At 41.6% G+C, this 15863-nt stretch overlaps 1 protein-coding gene across 1 annotated transcript; it reads left to right on the plus strand.

Annotated features, from left to right (window-relative positions):
• Window positions 1–1447: 1447 nt before the first annotated feature.
• CUNH3orf49 (chromosome unknown C3orf49 homolog) lies at window positions 1448–15852 on the plus strand. The gene is made up of 5 exons (XM_035452159.1): window positions 1448–1629; window positions 4308–4621; window positions 10992–11116; window positions 14781–14894; window positions 15296–15852. The coding sequence occupies exons 1-5, from the start codon at window positions 1517–1519 to the stop codon at window positions 15491–15493; spliced, it is 864 nt and encodes a 287-aa protein (XP_035308050.1). The 5' UTR covers window positions 1448–1516; the 3' UTR covers window positions 15494–15852.
• The last annotated feature ends 11 nt before the right edge of the window (window positions 15853–15863 follow it).

Below are 15863 nucleotides of genomic sequence, written 5' to 3' on the forward strand. Positions count from 1 at the left end.
GAGAGACATATGCAAACATGGACACATATTTGTATAAATAAAATACCTTGCTCTTCCTGACATAAAATTAATCACAACCAACCATGTATTTGATAGAATCCAACACAATTAAGATGCAAAACCAATCACTGTGAAAAGTCCTGGTTGCAGGAATTACTCTTTTATATATCTATCTGTTCATTCTAAAACCTATGATTTTCACCTAGAGGAAAACCAGACCTGGAAAGGGCTCCAGCCCATGGCACCAAAGCAGCTCAGTGGAGTGCAGGCCCCTACAGTGTGGGCCAGGGATCATCTGCATCCAATATGTTCCCTCAGGTCTATTTCTTGCTACGTTAGAGTTTCTACTTCACTTGAATCTCACTATGAAGTTATGGATGCCACCATTAGCATTCCCATCTGAGAGATGAGAAAATAAGCACAAACGGATGAAGTGACTTGACTCAGGCCACACCGCCAGGCTAGAGCAGGAGCCCGGATGTACTATATCAACACTCCATCTTCGCACTTCAAAGTTACACATTTTATTCTTGCCCCCCCCCTTGTGCTGGGTTTTGAACCCAGAGTCTCAGGGGTGTTACGCATGTGCTCAACCTTAGTCATACTTGTAGCCTCTTGCTCCATCTAAAGCTCTTCTCCAAGATATTGGAGCATAGGAAATCCCATGTGTCAAAATTAGCACCACCCGAGAATCTGTGTATTAGGTCCCATCTCAAATGTACTGTATTGAAATCGGCATTTGAACAAGGTCCCACACTAAATGCTATGCACCTAAATAATACAAATTACTGATGGATACAGGCACAGGAAGCAGAGGAAATTATGCACCTTTCCTTGGCTTTCCAGGGGCTTCCTTTCTAAATATCCAGTCCAGAGGGCCAATGAACGAGGAGACTAGCCTATATCCTAGTGTCTGCTGCCATCTTGTGGTCAAATTCTCATTCTCACCTAGGTCGGATTTGCTCCTCATAAAATAAACGCAGAAATAATGTGCATGTGGTCCAGGAGCTGAACATTTTTGCCTTGTGCTTTAAAAGTCTTCAACAAAAATTCAAGATGTAATGAAATAGCCCTTTCAGTGACCACAGAGACAGTCAAACAATAGCTTGCCTCTTAGTGCGTGTCCCGTGAGACAACATTCGCCTGCTTGAGAAGTCTAACAGAAAAGCTCAAGACCCAGAGTCTCTTACAAAACTCATGCATGAATGTCTAAAGATGATTATCAATTACACTGTGACTTTTTAATTCTGAATGTGCCTTTCTCGTGTAGTATTTCACAAGGTCTCATGAAATGTTCCACCCTTCTGTCACATGAATCACTGGAGGTCTCTAAAGTGAAATACCGCCAGTCCCACACCTGGGAGAGAAGAAAGAGGTTCCAAAACTTTCCTACGCATTTTGCTCCAAACATCCAAAGATCAGGCAGTGCTCTGAGTCATGGGATGAATTTGTTTAGAAGTTATTAGCTCAAGAGCTAAAGAAAGCCAAAACGATTATCACGGGTAAAACTGACAGAATGGAGTTGTACCGACCTAAACCCCTAAAGCTTGCCTATGGGAAGATTGGCCAGTACCGAAGAATTCAGCAACCCAAAAGGAAAAATGGCTCCAAAAGTAAAGGGATACAAAGGTAAGTAACGAAGATTCGTTGCCTTTCCCATTGGTGCTTTGGGGATTTGCACTACACGAGATTCCTCAGGATGACTGGAGAATGTGGTGTCTCCTTTTAAACATTATAATTTAAAAAGCTAGTCTGTATGTGTTCCGGGAAGGAGGAAGTGCTGCATTGGGTCAGGATGCAGACTGCTGTCTAAATCATGCTTCGCAATTAAAGCCTCAATCTTAGCAGGAAAAAGGCTTTACTGCCCACCCTAGTTTGAGTTTTAATGTGTCTTATAAGATTAATGTCAGTATTAAGTTGATGCTTTTTCAATAATAGTATTTTAGTCTTCTCACATGCCACACAATGAATATGCAATTTGAAAATATTAATGCATTCTATATACATCTACAATCAATGCTCTCTGTTCCCTGTTAGAGCAACGTTTGCTATTGATATGCATTCTAATCCCATTTCACTACCGAACACTCTTCAGTGAAACATAAAAACTACCTTAGACCTGGTATTTCTTGCCAACGACAAAGCAATAAAGATATATATATATATATATATATATATATATATAATATATATATATATCCCGGGAGCATGTCACTTTATAATTTTAGAATTGAGTTTGGCAATTCAGTTTCCATTGTATTTAAGCATCTCCCATAGTAGACCCATAAGCCTTAGCTCAGAGAATTTAAGCATCTCCCATAGCAGACTCATAAGCCACAGCTCAGAGATATGGGTCAAGTTTCTACACTTGCATGTATAAAGCGAATTATTATAGAGCTGTTCACTTCCACTAAGAAATCGGGGTTTAAGGGGAAACAATGTGGGCAAATGAGTCCATTATTAATAATAATAAAAAAGAACAAAAGCAACCAAACAAAAAAACTTTAAAAAGCAAAGTTCCTTTCTGTTCCAGACATCACAGGAGTTCTTTTCCTAGGTCCTGAAGCAAGATAGCTTCTCTAACTGTGTTACATAAATCAGCGGTGGGTAAAGGCTAGAAGACATGGCATGGATGTTTATTTGTGATTTCTGAGGCTGGTCGTCTTTGTAACAGCCCAGACTGGCTTTGGACTCAGTCCTTCTGCATTAGTCTCCTGTGTGCTGAGATGACATATTTGTGCCATCAGTGCCTGCTTAAAGCAAAGTATTTTTTTTTAACCTGAGTGGTTACATGGAGGGCCTTCCGGATCCATGGACATTCTGAAATGTATTTCTGTTGTATGTGAGAGTTGTTATGTACATATTTATGGCAGCATAAGTTATTAAAACATTAAAATTACTAAGAGTCTCAGGCAGGTCCACAGAAAGTCAATCCTGGCTGATAGGTTATCTTTGGGCAAGAAAGAAAATAGAGCATCTTACTCCAGACCCTTTATTACAACACACTCGGGGTGCATAGTCACCCCAGAAGGTGCTTATTTCCTTCCTGGCCTTTCTTCTGGGTGGGAGGGGTCCATCCCATTAAGCTGCCCTCCTTTCACCTCTGGAATGTGCTTCCTCATTTGATCCTCAGGCTAGAGAGTCTGTCACATATTGAAGGCTTTATTAGAAGCCAAACTGTTTCCTTCTAGCTTCAGATTTCTCCTAAGATTACTCCTATTTTCAAATGAGAAAACTAAATCTTGTAAACAATTAAACAGCATGCCCAGGGGTATACAGTCCGAGGGCATGGCTCTGAGACCAATCCGTCAAACTCCAGTGACTCCACACCCACTGGAATCTCTTCCCAATGACGATTGTCTCTGACATTAACAGACCCGTATCCACTCTGGAGCAATGTTTTGCTGGAAGGTGCTGCCTGAGATACATTAGGTAGTATATGAAGAACATCTTTAATGGTCACTAGTTCCTTTTAACCCAAGTTAGAAACATGTATAACATATAAATATTGTATCATATAGTGTAGCAAAGCAATCATATCATGCTATAGCTGGGATTTCCTGCTGAGGAAATATTCACAGCAAAGCTTATACCCTAATGTTTATAATTTTGTTCATAATAGCCCCCAAATGGAAACAATTTTAAATGTCCTTCGATGAGTGGATGGTTAAACACAGCATGGTATATCTATATTGTGGTGTAACTCTCCACAATGAAAAGAAAGGAAACATTGGCTCCAGAGAATTCTATTAACAAACATGTATACCCTAGAGCTGAGGGTAGGGCTTACTAGTGCAATACTGGTCTAGCATTTCAACGCTATGTATTCTACCCTCACTCTCCCCAAACAAAACTAAACAGAGACAAGCAAATGCTAGAAGCTTGAAATGTTATACAGTGCATGGATCCATTTAGAAGACATTCTTGAAGGAATAAAAAGAAGCCAATTAGAGGACCTGTGAGTAGTTGTATGCCTGTGGTGTGTTTGAGGAGTGGAGGTGTGTGCCTGTGTATGCTAGTACAGAGGGCAGAGGATGACAGTTGTCTTCCTCTATGGCGCTATGCATCTTGCCCTTGAGACAAGGTCTCTCATACCCTAGCACTTGCTATGTTTCCACTAAGCTGACTACTCAGCCAGACCTGGTGACCTCCCTGTCTCCATGGCCCCACTAAACATTTTATGTGTGTTCTAGGGACCCAGACTTCGGTCCCCATACTTGTACAGCAAGTATGTTACTGACTGAGCCATGCCTCTGGCCCTCAAAGGTTTTATATTATTAATGCAGTCTGTTTAAATTTTTGTTTAGATGGCATAGAGCTGTTTCTACCAAACAGAATGTATTGGTTCCCAATGAGGAATCATTGAATGAAAGTGACTTGGAGTTTCATGAAAGCCAAAATAATCAGAAAAAAAACTTGATGGAGAAAATGAAGCGAGCTTTTGGGAAAATGCTGCCCTGCAAATGTGGAAGCCAGTCAGGCCGTGCCTGCAGGGAGAGCTCTGCAGGGCAGAGGGAAGCCGCCCTCTCCAACACACAAGGCCTGCTGCCTAGACTTGTCAAGGAACTTCCATCTCCCAGGTTGTTTACCAAGACAAGGATGAGAAGACTCTCACAGAACGGTAACCAACAGCAATTTAATATTAAGCAACCAAGAGGAGCAGTAAAATAAAGATGAACTGTAGTTTAGATGTTGAATGTCCCCAAAGGCGCTTGTATTGGCTTATCTCTTTGGGTGTTGTTATCAGGAAGTAGGGTTGACGGGGATTTCCCATAGTTGTTGGAAACTTGCCCTAGAACTCAAGATCCAACCGAACTTACTGCCTTCCTCTTTGGCTTCCTGGTCAGGAAGTGTGACTTTGCTCCCTTACACTCTACCCACCATTGCTATTTGTTAACCCTAACAGAGGCCTAAAGGCACGGGTCTGCTGGGTCATGGGCTTGATAATCTAAGATCTGAACCCAAAGAACTGTTTCTCTTCATAGGTCAGTTATCTCAGGTATTTTGTGACAGTGACAAAAAGTTAACCTTCTATGGCAACTCTGAGGAGCTTGTCTAAAACGCAAAATCTTTTGCTCCACCTAGGTCAGCTGAGTTGAACCACTCTATGGAGATCCTCCTCATTAGGCTCATTGATATATGTACACAACTTAATGTATGTAAAAAATTTGAGAAAAATAGATTGTATTGTTTTTAAGGTTCCTCTGAGTCTGGTTAGTAGGTTATCTAGCCATTCTAAACTCACTTTGTTTTTGTTTGTGTTTTTCAAGATAGGCTTCTTTGTGTAGACCTGGCTGTCCTGGAACTTGTTCTAGAGTCCAGGCAGGCCTGGGACTCACAGAGATCTGCCATCTGGGATTAAAGGCCTGAGCCACAATTGTCTGGCTTCTAAACTCACTTTTAATTTAAATGTATATGCACATATATGCATAGATGTGGACATACATTAGAAAATCAAACTCCAGTAGGATTCTTGCTTACTTCTAGAGGATGTGTAAAAGAGCTAGTTCAGAAGCAAAGGGTGTACAGAGAATCAGGGGAATGAAATTTATAGTTGGCAAGACAGAAAGGAGGCTTGGATTTCATTTGTATGTTTTTAAATTTTATTGATATGAATGTTTTATTTTGCTTGCATATGTCTGTGCTCCACATGCTTGCTTGAAGCTCTGCAGAGGCCAGAAGAGGGTATAAGATCTGCAGGTATTTGACATACAGACAGTTGTGAGCCACCATATGCATGCTGGGAATTGAACCCAGGTCCTCTGAAAGGCAGCCAGTGCACTTAACCACTGAGATATCTTTCCAGTCAATCATTTATATAATTTTAAAACCTATTTATTTATTTTTATTCTTTGATGACTTCACAAATGCACACGTTTTGGGGTGATTTTTTACCCCCACTATCCTCTTTCATCACCATCTCCAAGCTCTCCTCCTATTTTTCTGTGTGTGTGTGTGTGTGTGTGTGTGTGTGTGTGTGTGTATGGAGAGAGAGAGAGAGAGAGAGAGAGAGAGAGAGAGAGAGAGAGAGAGAGAGATTTGCTGCTGAGTTTAATTAGGGTTGTTTGCATGAACATGGGAGATTTATTTGGATAACTTATTTAGTGGTTATGCCTTTGAAGAAAGTGACACTCCCTCCCAAGAACCATTAACTTCCAGTGAGCCCTGTGTGTGTATGGGGGGCTGTGATGAGTCCCCCCCAAACTGTAATGCAATGTTGGTGGGCTCAAAGACAATATCTTATTACACTGTTGGGAAAGTCCATCAGGATACAGAGAACTGAAAGTGCTCTACTATTAAGCTGAATCTTCAGCTAAAGGAACCAAATCTCTACTAATCTGTGAGCTGTTTTTATCTCGGTTGGGATACTCAATCTTTTTGCTAAGATTTCTCTTCAAGTGCCATGTACAGGTTTTTGTTTTGAGACAGGGGCTCGCTGATCAGGCTAGGCTGACTGGTGGCAGAGCCACAGGGATCCATGTGTTTGAGCCTCTCTGTCAAGAGAGATGTGCTACCACAGATTCCATAGTCTAAGGATACATACATGGTCTTTCTGACTTCTTAGACTCAACAGAAAGAAGTAGTGGGGCTGGAGAGATGGCTCAGAGGTTAAGAGCACCGATTGCTCTTCCAGAGGTCCTGAGTTCAATTCCCAGCAACCACATGGTGGCTCACAACCCATCCCTTATGAGATATGGTGCCCTCTTCTGGTGTGCTGATGTACATGGAAGCAGAATGTTGTGTACATAATAAATAAATAAAACTTTTTTAAAAAAAGAAAGAAGTAGCAATGGGATAATGGGGGGCACAGGAAAGAACCAAGCATAGAAGTTTGATGAGGCTAAGTGAATGTCTTCACACAGATAGTCACCTACACAGAGTGCGACTGAATGCTTGTACCACTAAGGTTGAGGATGTTGCTCAAAGTGTTGTCAAGTCAGATGTACAGTGTTGTTTCTTTAAAAAGATTTAAATCAAAAATGAGAAGTTTTTAAATGATTATCTCTCTCTTGAAAGATGGGCTTCACATATCTCTTAAAAATAGTCAAGTTTTGAAAAGCCACCTTCTGGTTCTAAGCCTCAGTTCTGCTTCTTGCCTAGGAGCTGATATACTCTCATTGTTGTCAGTCTTCGGTCAGACAAGCGTGACACTCAAACACTGACTACATATTGTTTGGTTAGAAGCATGTGTTTTAGCTTGGGGTGAAGCAGCTGGTACTCTCTTGCTTTGTTTTGTTGATGTTTTTGTCCTTCTACTAAGTGAGTTTCTATTCCATCCACATTAATTTTAGTTAAACCTTTTAATTTGATACAAGCTCTTTGTCAGTTTTTGGATTATTCTCCTATGCTATCAGAATTGTATTCAGGAAGACCTTCCCTATGCCAGCCAATAGCTTGAAATGTTTTGCGCATGTTTTCCTGTAGGAGTTTCAGGGTTTGGGATCTTACATGATCTTTGATCCATTTTGAATCTAATGTTGTGTATGGGGAGAGCTACAAATTTGGTTTCATTGTTTTTAATGTAGACATTCAGTTTTTTTTTAAGAGGCTTGCTGGTCTTTGTTGAATGTTTTTTACATGTTAACCATTAGATGGCTGTATTTATGTGGGTGCATTTCTGATCTTCCGCTAGTAAGTCTGATTTTGTCACTGGCACTGGAGTGTAGATTGAGATAAACATTGGATGACTAAGGCTCTCTTTCTGCTCAGCTAGGCTACTTGGGGTTATTTGTGCCTCCATATGAATTTTAGGATGTTTTCTCCCTGCCTGTGGAGAATGCTATCAGAATTTTGATGGCATTTTGGTGAATCTATAGACAATTCAGAAACAGAGGCATTTTCAGAATATCAATTGTAAAAATTCATAAGCATGTGTGATGGTTATTCTTGGTTGTCAACTTAACTACCTCTGAAATCAACTAAAACCCAAGCAGTTGGGTGCACTTGTGAGAAGTTTTTTTCTTAATTAAATCATTTGAAGTGGGAAGACCCCCCTTTTAAACTAAATCTTTTGAGGTGGGAAGATACACCTTTAATCTGAGCCATACCTTCTTTTGGCCGCCTACATAAGAGACATAGAAGGAACTCCTCACCTCCTTTTGTTTTGGTTTTTCGAGACAGGGTTTCTTTGTGGCTTTGGAGGCTGTCCTGGAACTAGCTCTTGTAGACTAGGCTGGTCTTGAACTCACAGAGATCTGCCTGCCTCTGCCTCCCGAGGGCTGGGATTAAAGGCATGCCCCACCACCGCCTGGCTTTTCTTTTCTTTTTTTTTTTTTTTTTTGGCCCACCTTCTTCTCTTTGTTTACTTTCCATTCCTTCACTGGCATTAAAGTCTATGTCTTTGGAATTCTGCTGTATACATTCAGCCTTGTGGACAGAGCAACTGGACTCTTTGACTTTCTGTTGGTAGACAGCCAGTGTTGGACCAGCTGGACCACAGCCTGTGAGCTACTCTAATGAAGCCCACACCTCCTGTATATATTATTCTATCAGTTGTTTTTCTACAGCAGTGTTTCTCAACCTTCCTGATGCTGTGACCCTTTAATACAGTTCATGTTATAGTGACCCCCAACCATAAAATTATTTCATTGCTCCTTCATAACTATAATTCCACTGCTGTTATGAAGTGTAATGTTAATATCTGATATGCAGAATGTCTGATGGGGTCATGACCCACAGGTTGACAACCATTGCTCTAGAGACTCCTGAAGAACACAGTGAGGAAACTGAATTCTTCAATCTATTCTTTAGTGTTACTGTGGAAATCTTTCACTCAGTTTAATTCTTATATATTTATTGTTGTTTTTTGTTTGCTTGTTCATTTATTTGACACAATTGTTAATGGGAAATTACCCTTCGTTTTTTCTTTGACTAATTTGTTATTGGTTTAAAATCAGTTACTGATGTTTGAATTTTTATTTGTCTACTTATTTACTTTCGAGCAGTGTCTCTTATATCTTAGGCTGGGTTTAAATGCTGACGATGGCAGATATGTGGGTCCAGACTTGATCCACCTGCTGACTGCAGGTTCAGGGCTACCACTGAGGATTGACTGACTACCTTTCCCCATGCACTGCACGGCCCAAGCCAAACTCTCTACCTGGACTAACCACACTTTTCAACATCACTTCCTTCTGCTCTTCACAACTGCCTCCCAAGGTTGCCTCAAATTCTTGAGGATGTGGCAGGTTAAATTAGGCTCTTTTCAGAGCCCCAGGGTAGTTAAATTTTAAACAATGATTCCTCACCAGTGCCCTTGAAATCATTTTTAGTGGAAAAAATAGAATTCCTCTCAACTGCTCTCTTGTTGATAAAGGAAATCTGTCTCAACAAAACCTATAATGTTTTTGACACTTGTGAGAACTGCAGGCCTATCTTGAGGAGGAGTGCCCATTCCTTTCACTAGGTTTGCCTAGGTTAGCTTTTGAATGACACTTCTGCTTCCCCTCCCTCACTCCCAATGGGCATCTGGAGCTGGAGCCTGTGTTCAGCCTGGCTTAGTCCTTTTTGGTATATTACCAGTCATTTTCAGTGTACTTTTTGGCTGTCTTTTGTGAATTTCTTCAATGTTCCTCTCTGTCTGTTTCATAGTCTAGCTCTTTTCCTAGACCAGGTCACATGGAGACAGCTCCTAGTTGGCCGTCTTCCCTATTAGTCTTCATGGTATCGCTTTATTATTTTATTACACTTTTATATTAGTATTTTTATTTTATACATATGGATGTTTTACTTGTGCACACATCTGCAGAGGCCAGACGAGGGCATCAGAAACCCTGAAACTGAAGATGGTTCTGTGCTTTGATGTGGGTTCTGAGAATCTAACCCAAGTCCTCTGTAAGAAGAGCCAGTGTTTCTAACAACTGAGCCCTTCTCCAGCCCCTTATTCATTATGGAACTAGAAAGATGGCTCCATGCCTTTGGGTGTATACTACTTTTTCAGGCCTGAGTTCGGTTTCCAACTTTCATGTTGGTAGGCTCACACTGCCTGTAACTGCCGCCCCAGAGGATATGATGCCCTCTCGGTCTTCAATGGGCCCTGAACTTATGTGCACATATCCATATCACCAACACACATACATTAAAATAACACAAAATCTTTTAGAAATGGTGTGTGTGTGTGTGTGTGTGTGTGTGTGTGTGTGTGTGTGTGTGTGTGTGTTCATGTGAAAGTCAGAGGATGTGGGAATTAGTACTCTCTTTCAACCATATGGGTTCTGGGGATTGAACTCAGGCTTGGGTGGCAAGTGCCTTTACCCACTGAGTCATCTCACTGGCCCTCTGGTGGCATTTTAAACTTTTCTTTATTATGTCTACTGAGTTGAGACTGAATTCATAGAAGAAAATAATTAAAAATGTTCCTCATTGGAACTAGCGAGACAGTTCTGCAGTAAAGAACACCTGCTGCTTTGCAGAACAGTTCTTATGATCCACATGGAGGCTCACAACAAACAGTCCAGGGAGTCTGATAGCATTTTCTGGCCCCTGCGGGTACTACACATTTGGTGCATTTGCATATATTCAGGCAAAACATAAAAAACTTACAAGCAAAAAATAAAATCATAAAAAACTCAAACATAAACAAACGTTCCTAGATATGGGGCATCCATTTAGATGGTATGTGAGTGACTGAGTCTTGGCTGCATTTCTGGAGAACAAAGTAAAGTTTGCTTCGTTACACTGATTTAACCCTCCTAGTGCAAGGTCCCTTTTCCTAATTCCATTATGGCCAAATTGAAAACCATGCAGGGGAAAGTGCAGCATCCAGAAGAGATAGTCACCATGGCAAGACTATGGCCACTACAAGAGGCAACTATGTACTGAAGGAGATCTAACACCAGAAAAGCAAATCTGCTTTTTATTTTCAATCCCAAGGAAGAAAAGTTTCCAAGGTGGTATAACAGTCTATAACACCATTTTCCACAATTGTTTTGCTTAGGAAGACCATGTTTGCAATTGCGAGCCTCACATATTCTTTCCTCTTCCTCTTTAAGCAACTATACAGCTTGACGTTGTAGAAGCAGAGGCAGAAGAGGTAACCGGAGGAAACCGGCTCCTTCGAGCCAGAAGAACCACCAAGCGCTTATCTGTGACTTCTCTTCCTTCGGGACTGCAGAAGGTAAGGTGCTAGCTTCGACTTGCCTTCAAAGACCTACACAAATTGGTTTCTTTGGGTCTTGCCAAAAACAAAGTTCTCTTTTACCTTCACTCACCCATAGTAACCCTGCACATCTGTTGTTTGAGTCCTTCCACCAAGAATTTAAGGCACAATGAGGGTTTTTTCCGTATCAGATCCTTTTACTTCTGACTCAACCGTCCAGCTCCTTCTACAGCTTGGCCTACACTAGAGTGTGGAGCTCTGTGTGGACTTATTGAATTGTTCAAAAGTTGAAGTCACACACTAGGAATCTGGCCAATCCAGATGTTGCCCAACAGCAAAACTCCTCAAAGGCATCGTCATTCATCTGATAAAGCAGCTATTAGTCACATATGCCGTTGGAGAGTGAAATGTGGCCAATGTAAATGGATAACTGAATTAGCATTGTTTAATTTTAATTTAAACTCAAAAGTAAATTCATTCAAATGGCTACATTTACAACATAAGACAGTATCATGGCTAGATGATCCAGGCATGTCCAGACTGCAGACAAGCTGAATGTAGCCTAGAGTAAATTCAAATTTGTAAATTTAAAGCATTGGGTTTTTTTCTTTCTTTCTGTATGTGGAATGCTCTGGCATGTTGGTGTGCATACACATGTGTGCTTGTGGGAGGCAGGGGACAACCTCTGCTGCATGTGTGTATGTGGGAGACTGGGGACAACCTGTGTTGTATGTGTGCATACACATGTATGTAGGAGACAGGGAACCACTGCTGTATGTGTGTATGTGGGAGACGGGACAACCTTTGTGGTCTACATCAGGAAATGTTCACTTTGCTCTGAGACTTGGTCTTAGCTCAGGGATTAGGCAAGGCTGCCTGGTCACCAAGCCTCAGATACCTGCCCATGTCTGGCTCTCCAGTGCTGGGATTATGAGTGCACCACCATGCCTGGCGCTCTCTCTCTCTCTCTCTCTCTCTCTCTCTCTCTCTCTCTCTCTCTCTCTCTCTCTCTCTCTCCCTCTCCCTCTCCCTCTCTCTCTCTCTCTCTCTCTCTCTCTCTAACTTGTACTCTCAGGATTGAATTCAGGGCCTTACATGCACAGCAAGCACTTTACCTTCTGAACTCTCTTCCCCCAGGCCCCTGTGGTTTATTGATTTTGTACCTTAGTATCTGCCAGCCTTTTGCCTCCTGAGTACTGGGATTAAAGTATGTGCTACCACATCCAGCTTGATTTTGTTTTTTGTTTTGGATGGTTTAAGACAGGACCTCATTTTGTCGTCTTGTCTGGTTTCAAATTCTCAGAATGCAACAATCCCCCTGCCTCAGCTTCCTGAGTCACAGACACTGTGGGCATCTCCCTTCCTAGTTGTTTAGACTATTTTAAAAACAGAATTCAACTATTATTATTATTATTATAATATCCACTTATTTAACTCTAGCACTCAGTTCCTGGCTGTTCTAAGTGCTTAAAAATTTCAACTCAGAAAATGGTTACAAGTCTATAAGGTAGTAATACTTTTATTTATGGATGACTCTGGGAGTTTGTTAATTTGTGAAAATGAGTGGGAGAGCTGGGTTTCCAATAAAGGCTAAGGGTTCTCATTCATATTCACTCTCCCACTTTCTTTTTTATCATGGTTCTGGGAATTGAACTCAGGCCTCATAGCTAACAAGTATCTGCTCTACTGATGAGTCAGATTCCTCCCCCTTCCAAACACATTCTTATAAACTGTGCAGTATTATTCTATAGCCACCTGTGACTATATTAATTTAAATTAAATGGAATTACATGTGTATTTTCTCAGGCTGGGTGATGGTGGCATTCACCTTTAATCTAAGCACTTAGGAGGCAGAGGATGGCAGATCTCTGAGTTGGAGGCAGCCTCGTCTACAGAGCAGGACAGCCAGGGCTATATAGAGAAATCTTGTCTCAAACACCCCACCCCCACACACACATACCCAAAACAAAACAGAACAACAACAACCACCACCAACTGGATCTAGCTTGTGTCTTTTTGTACTGAACAGCACAGATAAATAGTTCTACCCCTGCAGAAGGCAGAAGATTCTGTTAAGCAGTACTCTTAACAATCACTGCCAGTATACAATACCAATTTTGAGTTTTGCTTTAGGGTTGCCAGGTATTTATTGTGCCTCTATTCTAGGCAACTTCTGGGATTGAGAACTACAGGGAAGATCTGATGGACATGGTCTTGCTTTTCATGGAAATTGCAGTCCAATAGAGGGTGAAATTGTTAAACTGTAGAGAAGTGGGATAAGGATAATCTTGTACAATGGAGGTAGGTCAAATGGATATATGTATGGGGAAAAGCTCACATTATAGACCAGTCCAATTTCTGTTGAGCTAGAGAGTTAATTGGGAAAGGCAACATGTAAAACTTCAAAACAGTAAGATCACGATTTCAGGACAGTCTTCTCAGGATATATGGCACTGATGAGACCCATGGAAATTTTTGGCTATAATAAAGATTCCTGCATACCAAAAGACATTAAATCAGAGGTTGTCAACTGTTAAGCCCTCACAATGCTCCCCAAATTATATATGAATTACTTGTCCAAATATTAAAAGTAGGACATTTCAAGTAAAGATGCAGGTTTCCAACTTTCTCTTGAAAAATTGGAAGCTTTAGAAACACAATGCTTCAGAGAAACTAGCAGGGATAGGAAAGAGGTGCCCCCACAGAAGGCCTGTTCTCTCTGGGCTACTCCTCCTCATTCATCCTGGTTTACAAAACCTGCCTCAGCACCCAACTCTGCAACAGTCATACTGAGCAAGCACAGGAATACTTAGTAACCACCATTTACATAGATGCTTTGTAGAAAAAATAGCTGGGTATGAGAAAAGTGGGATTTTAACATGATGTTGTGATGCATTCAGGAGACAAAGGCAGGGGGTCTTGAGTTGAGGCCAGACTAGGGTAAAGGGTGAGTTCTAGGCTAGCCTGGGCCTACACAACAAGAGAGAAACAAAACCCCAAGCCCCTCAAATGGGCACTTTAGGTGGATGAGGAAAAGTTCAATATGGGTAAGCTGGCAGGATAGGGATGGTTCTGCACCTCTTTCAAAGGGTAGGACCTAAATGTGACCCCACAAGCTGTTCTCTGTGTAGCTGACTGCCAAGCACAAGGGGATGGGGAAGATTTGCAGCCAGCAAATCTCAGTATCCAGGAAAGGTTTCCCATAGGCACTTATAATAGGAAGCCAGGGACAAGGAAAAAATGTCTGGCATGGGCATGAAGAACCCAGGACTTCTTTATGTCTGGACTGCCAGGAAAATAAGGAGACACAGAGACACAAGAGAAAACAAGCAACTGGATGCAATGTAATGAGCTCTCTGTGCACTGGCCCACAGCAGCCCAGCAATTCTTGTGCTCGGCAGCCATAGCAAACTCTTCTTGTCTTTTCCAGTGACCTGCTTTTTTGCTGACACTGTCTCTCCTTTCAGAGCCCAGTCGTCTCATTTCTCTGCACCCTACATGACTCTTCAAAGAGCGCTCTGGGCACCAAGGAAACACATGGGGTGCAGAGAAAATGAATACAGATTTCACCTCTGTTACCTGGCAAACAACCATTCTGTGAGAATGTCTGAGGCTGAGTGCTGATCACTAGTGTAGAACTGACAGTTATTTCCTAATCGGATGCTTTGCATTTTGACAATAGGTACCATATTCATCAAAAAAGAGACCACACTTTCCAGCACTTAAAAAGAAGAAACAGAGCATGGAAGACATCCTCCAGAAACCAGACCCGACAGTTGGAAAGCTTCAAATGCAGGTTGTGGGGTCATAGGGTCATGGGCAAAGACATCTCTTTTCTGTTTCAGAGGCACCAGAGAGCAGGCTTAACTCAACAGCTTACCCTATAAGACAGCATGGAGCAGGGCATAATTATCAATCACCATTAAGAAATACTATTAGTGGTGGGTTTCTGAGAGTGGCTAAGGGACTGCTAAGAAACCTAGGATGACACCAAGTGCCTAATAAATATTAAGTGAATTCCATTAAAACGAGGCACACGCAGGCTTGAGAAGAAATGAGGCCATCTTACCCCTGTGTGGTAAATCTGTTTTCAAGCTCTATTTGTTATGAGCTGAATTAGAATACTACTTTGGCACTCTCAGGAAAACCAACCATGTCTTTGCTTTCAGCAGTTTCATTTCTTTGTATCTATCATAGGTAGATGACCTCATAGAAAGAGTGACTGACAAATCCATGAAGCTGCTGGCCCAAAGACATGCTGAGCTTCAGCAGTGTGAGTTTTTAGGGGCTGAGATCCTTCAGTCTTCGAAGCAGTTCCAAAGGCTTTCCAAGAGAACCACAAGGAAGTACAAGCTGAGGAGGGCATGCTTCCCATGCACCTGCTGCTGCTTCTGAAGTCCAAGTACACAGCCCAGCAGCAAAGAGAGCCTGCCTCAAACAAGGTGGAAGACAAGCAGCAACAGCTGAGGCCATCATCTGAACCTGACTTATGCTCAAAGGTGTACTCCCTCTCAAAAGCATGTAAACATGTCTTATGCACATATGAAAAAAAATATTTTTAAAAATGACTCCTAAAGAACAAAAGAATGGAGAGGAAACATTTACTAGCCACATTTCTCAAGTCCTAACAGAGAGAGATGCAGAAAAGCAATGTACCAGCAATTCTTAACAGTGTGGAACGTTCCCTATAGTGAACACATACCACACGTATTCATCATGGCCCCTCTAAAGCCTGTTCATGGACTTCATGAATCCACTTTTCAAA

This window comes from Cricetulus griseus (genome assembly GCF_003668045.3).
Source record: "Cricetulus griseus strain 17A/GY chromosome 1 unlocalized genomic scaffold, alternate assembly CriGri-PICRH-1.0 chr1_1, whole genome shotgun sequence".
Taxonomy (NCBI): domain Eukaryota; kingdom Metazoa; phylum Chordata; class Mammalia; order Rodentia; family Cricetidae; genus Cricetulus; species Cricetulus griseus.

What these genes read in the sequence shown, in the direction of transcription:
- CUNH3orf49 (XM_035452159.1), top strand. Translation starts at nt 1,517, where the DNA reads ATGGAGTTGTACCGACCTAAACCCCTAAAGCTTGCCTATGGGAAGATT. An exon ending in AAAAGTAAAGGGATACAAAG is followed by an intron (nt 1,630 to 4,307) that starts GTAAGTAACGAA and finishes ATTTTTGTTTAG; the next exon opens with ATGGCATAGAGCTGTTTCTA. An exon ending in TTGGAAAGCTTCAAATGCAG is followed by an intron (nt 14,895 to 15,295) that starts GTTGTGGGGTCA and finishes TATCTATCATAG; the next exon opens with GTAGATGACCTCATAGAAAG.